General features: G+C 61.9%; 1 protein-coding gene across 1 annotated transcript in view; it reads left to right on the forward strand.

The window, feature by feature from the left end:
* Positions 1–2499, forward strand: part of LOC105305974 (matrix-remodeling-associated protein 5) — a 36537-nt gene that overhangs the window by 23840 nt on the left and 10198 nt on the right. Inside the window, exon 7 of the mRNA XM_023523760.1 lies at positions 4–604. Coding sequence (XP_023379528.1) covers positions 4–604 — 601 coding nt within the window. The remainder of the gene's footprint in view (positions 1–3; positions 605–2499) is intronic.

Here is a 2499-nt window from a genome sequence, read left to right on the forward strand (position 1 = left end):
GAGCGAACCCAAGGCCACTCCAAAGTGTCTGGGGACGACCGCCTCCCTGAGCTGACGCAGCCCGCTGGCAAGGCTCCGCGTGTGGGGCCTCATCCTTCCCCCGACGGGAGGACCCCTTTCTTTCTCAACAGGACCTTCTCGTTCCCGCAGTGGGCGGCGACCCCGAAGCCGCCCCCGGCCACCGCCCCGGCCCCCGGCACGCGGCCGAGAATAGTCCACACAGGCCCCTACAGTCGGACCCATTCTCAGAGCGTCATTCACGTGGACTTCGGGCCCCCGGCGCCCCCCGCACCGCACCGTCCGCAGGGGACGGTGCCACCGTCGGCGCGCGTGCAGAACGGGCCCGTGCTCTACTCCACCCGCAGCCCCGTCCCCTTCGCGACTTCTTCTGGACAGTCGTCCAGAAGCTTCCATCAGAGCAGCTCCAAGTTCTTCTCTGCCGGGGGACCGCCTGCGTCCAAGTTCTGGACGCTCGGCGAAAAGCCCCAAATTGTCACCAAGTCCCCTCAGACCGTGTCCGTCGCCGCAGACACCGACGTGCTGCTCCCGTGTGAAGCCACGGGGAAACCCAAGCCTTTTGTCACCTGGACAAAGGTTTCCACAGGTAAGGTGGCCACGCCTCTGCGAGTTACCCTGGGCTGGCGGCAGAGGCGAGTACTCGAGCCGGTGACCCCCCCACCCCGCGCCCCACAGAACCAGAGATTGGGAAAACAATGGGCTGGTGACATAGGGCAGGGACACCTGAGAACGTAGGTACACACATGTCCCTCTACAGGAACCAGCTACCCAGAGTCCAAGGCTCAGCGCACAGCATGTGCGTCCCATGGCTTTGCAGTCTGGACGCCCAAGGTCAAGCTGTCATCGGCATTTGTTTGTTCTGCGTCCTCTCTCCTGGGTGTGCGGACGCCGTCCCCAACCCGTGTCCTCACGTGGTCGTCCCTCTGCGTGGTCATCTCTCTCACCTCCTCTTCTTAGAAGGATGCAGCCCCATAGCATCAGGGCCCACGCTGGTGACCGTGTCTGACCTTAATTCCCTCTGCAAAGCCCCATCTCCACACACGGGCACATTCTGGGGTCCTGGGGGTGCGGGCGTCAACATCTGAGCTTCTGTGGGGACACCATTCACCCCATGACAGCCGCCTATACTTGGGATCGGGGGTGCCCAGAGCACAGCGTCCTTCACACAGTGGACAACGTGCTGTGTCTGAGCAGACAAATGACTCCCAGGTGGCAGAAGAGAGTCCAGGTCGCAAGCTCCAGCCTCCGCGAAGGGCCCGCCCCTGCCCCTTCCTGTTTCCCCCTGTCCTGACTCTGCCGTGTCCTGCAGGCAGAGTTTGCCTTCGGATCACACGGCTTTCGTTCCATTTTCTGGTCTCCATTTCGACAGCTCAGCAGTGGTTTAGGCTAACGGTGCTCGGGAGAGCCATGCCGTCTGCGCCTTCAGCGGACAGGCGTGGCAGGCAAACATTCCGGGTGTTAGGTGCTCGGAGCTGGTGACCAGAGGGAGATCAGCATTGGGCATCATCCATTCCGTGATGATCGCCTGAGGGATTCCGCCTGCAGGAGCAGACGCCAACACCACGGGCTTTTCATTCCGAGGGGACCGTGCCTGTGATGGGAGGGACGTTTCTCTGTGGGGACGTCCCACCGACCCCGTGGCTCCTCCCCATCCCGTGCATCAGCGGCACTCAGGACAGTTCCACGCATGGCCGTCCACATGTGCCGGAGCGCTGATGCCCCCTGTTACTCACCTGTCACCGAGCGCTGTAGTCTCCTGTCACAGAGACGCCCAGCGCCTGTATATTTTTGAGCCGTTTTGGCTGCATGGACCAAATTCGTGCCTTTGCTGAAGCCACCTCGTAAGACCTCCGGCCAGCAAGAGGTCTCAGGGGACCCTCCCTCCCTTCCGCCCCACACAAAGCGAGGTGACAAGCACCCTCCTATCTCTGCACCTTAAAATGCATCGGAGGGAGGTGGCATCCGCGGGTGGGGGACAGAAGGCAGAGTTCCATGACCACAGACACCTGTCATTCGGGTGGCCTCCGACACGAAGCAGATTGACCTCGTGGCTGCAGCTCCTAGAAGGCTGGGAGGCGATGTCCGCGTCGACCAACACCTGTTCTGCAGGGTGTGGGTGGCGGGGCCGATTCACCTGGCCGCCTAGCTCAGCCCGAGGGCAGGAAGCTGTGGCCTTGGCCGCTCCTGGAGGCACACCGGGGCATTTGCTTCAGAGTTCTGTAGCTGCAAGTACCTTAGTGAGGGGGTGACCTTGGTGAAGGGCATGAGTCACCATCCGGGGCTGGGGCAGGCGTTACGGGGAGCTTCCAGCACTCAGAGTCTTCACCTAAAGGCAGGCCTCCCATGTTAGGGACGATCATTGACAAAGGGGACAGCTGTGTGTCAGCACGAAAGGTGTAGCTCCCAGCTGGGGCCCGGAGCCTGGCGCTGAGCCACAGGAAAGGGTGCCAGAAAATCAAGGTTTCCCTGTTTTTTACGAAT

This window comes from Pteropus vampyrus, unplaced genomic scaffold (genome assembly GCF_000151845.1).
Source record: "Pteropus vampyrus isolate Shadow unplaced genomic scaffold, Pvam_2.0 Scaffold407, whole genome shotgun sequence".
Taxonomy (NCBI): domain Eukaryota; kingdom Metazoa; phylum Chordata; class Mammalia; order Chiroptera; family Pteropodidae; genus Pteropus; species Pteropus vampyrus.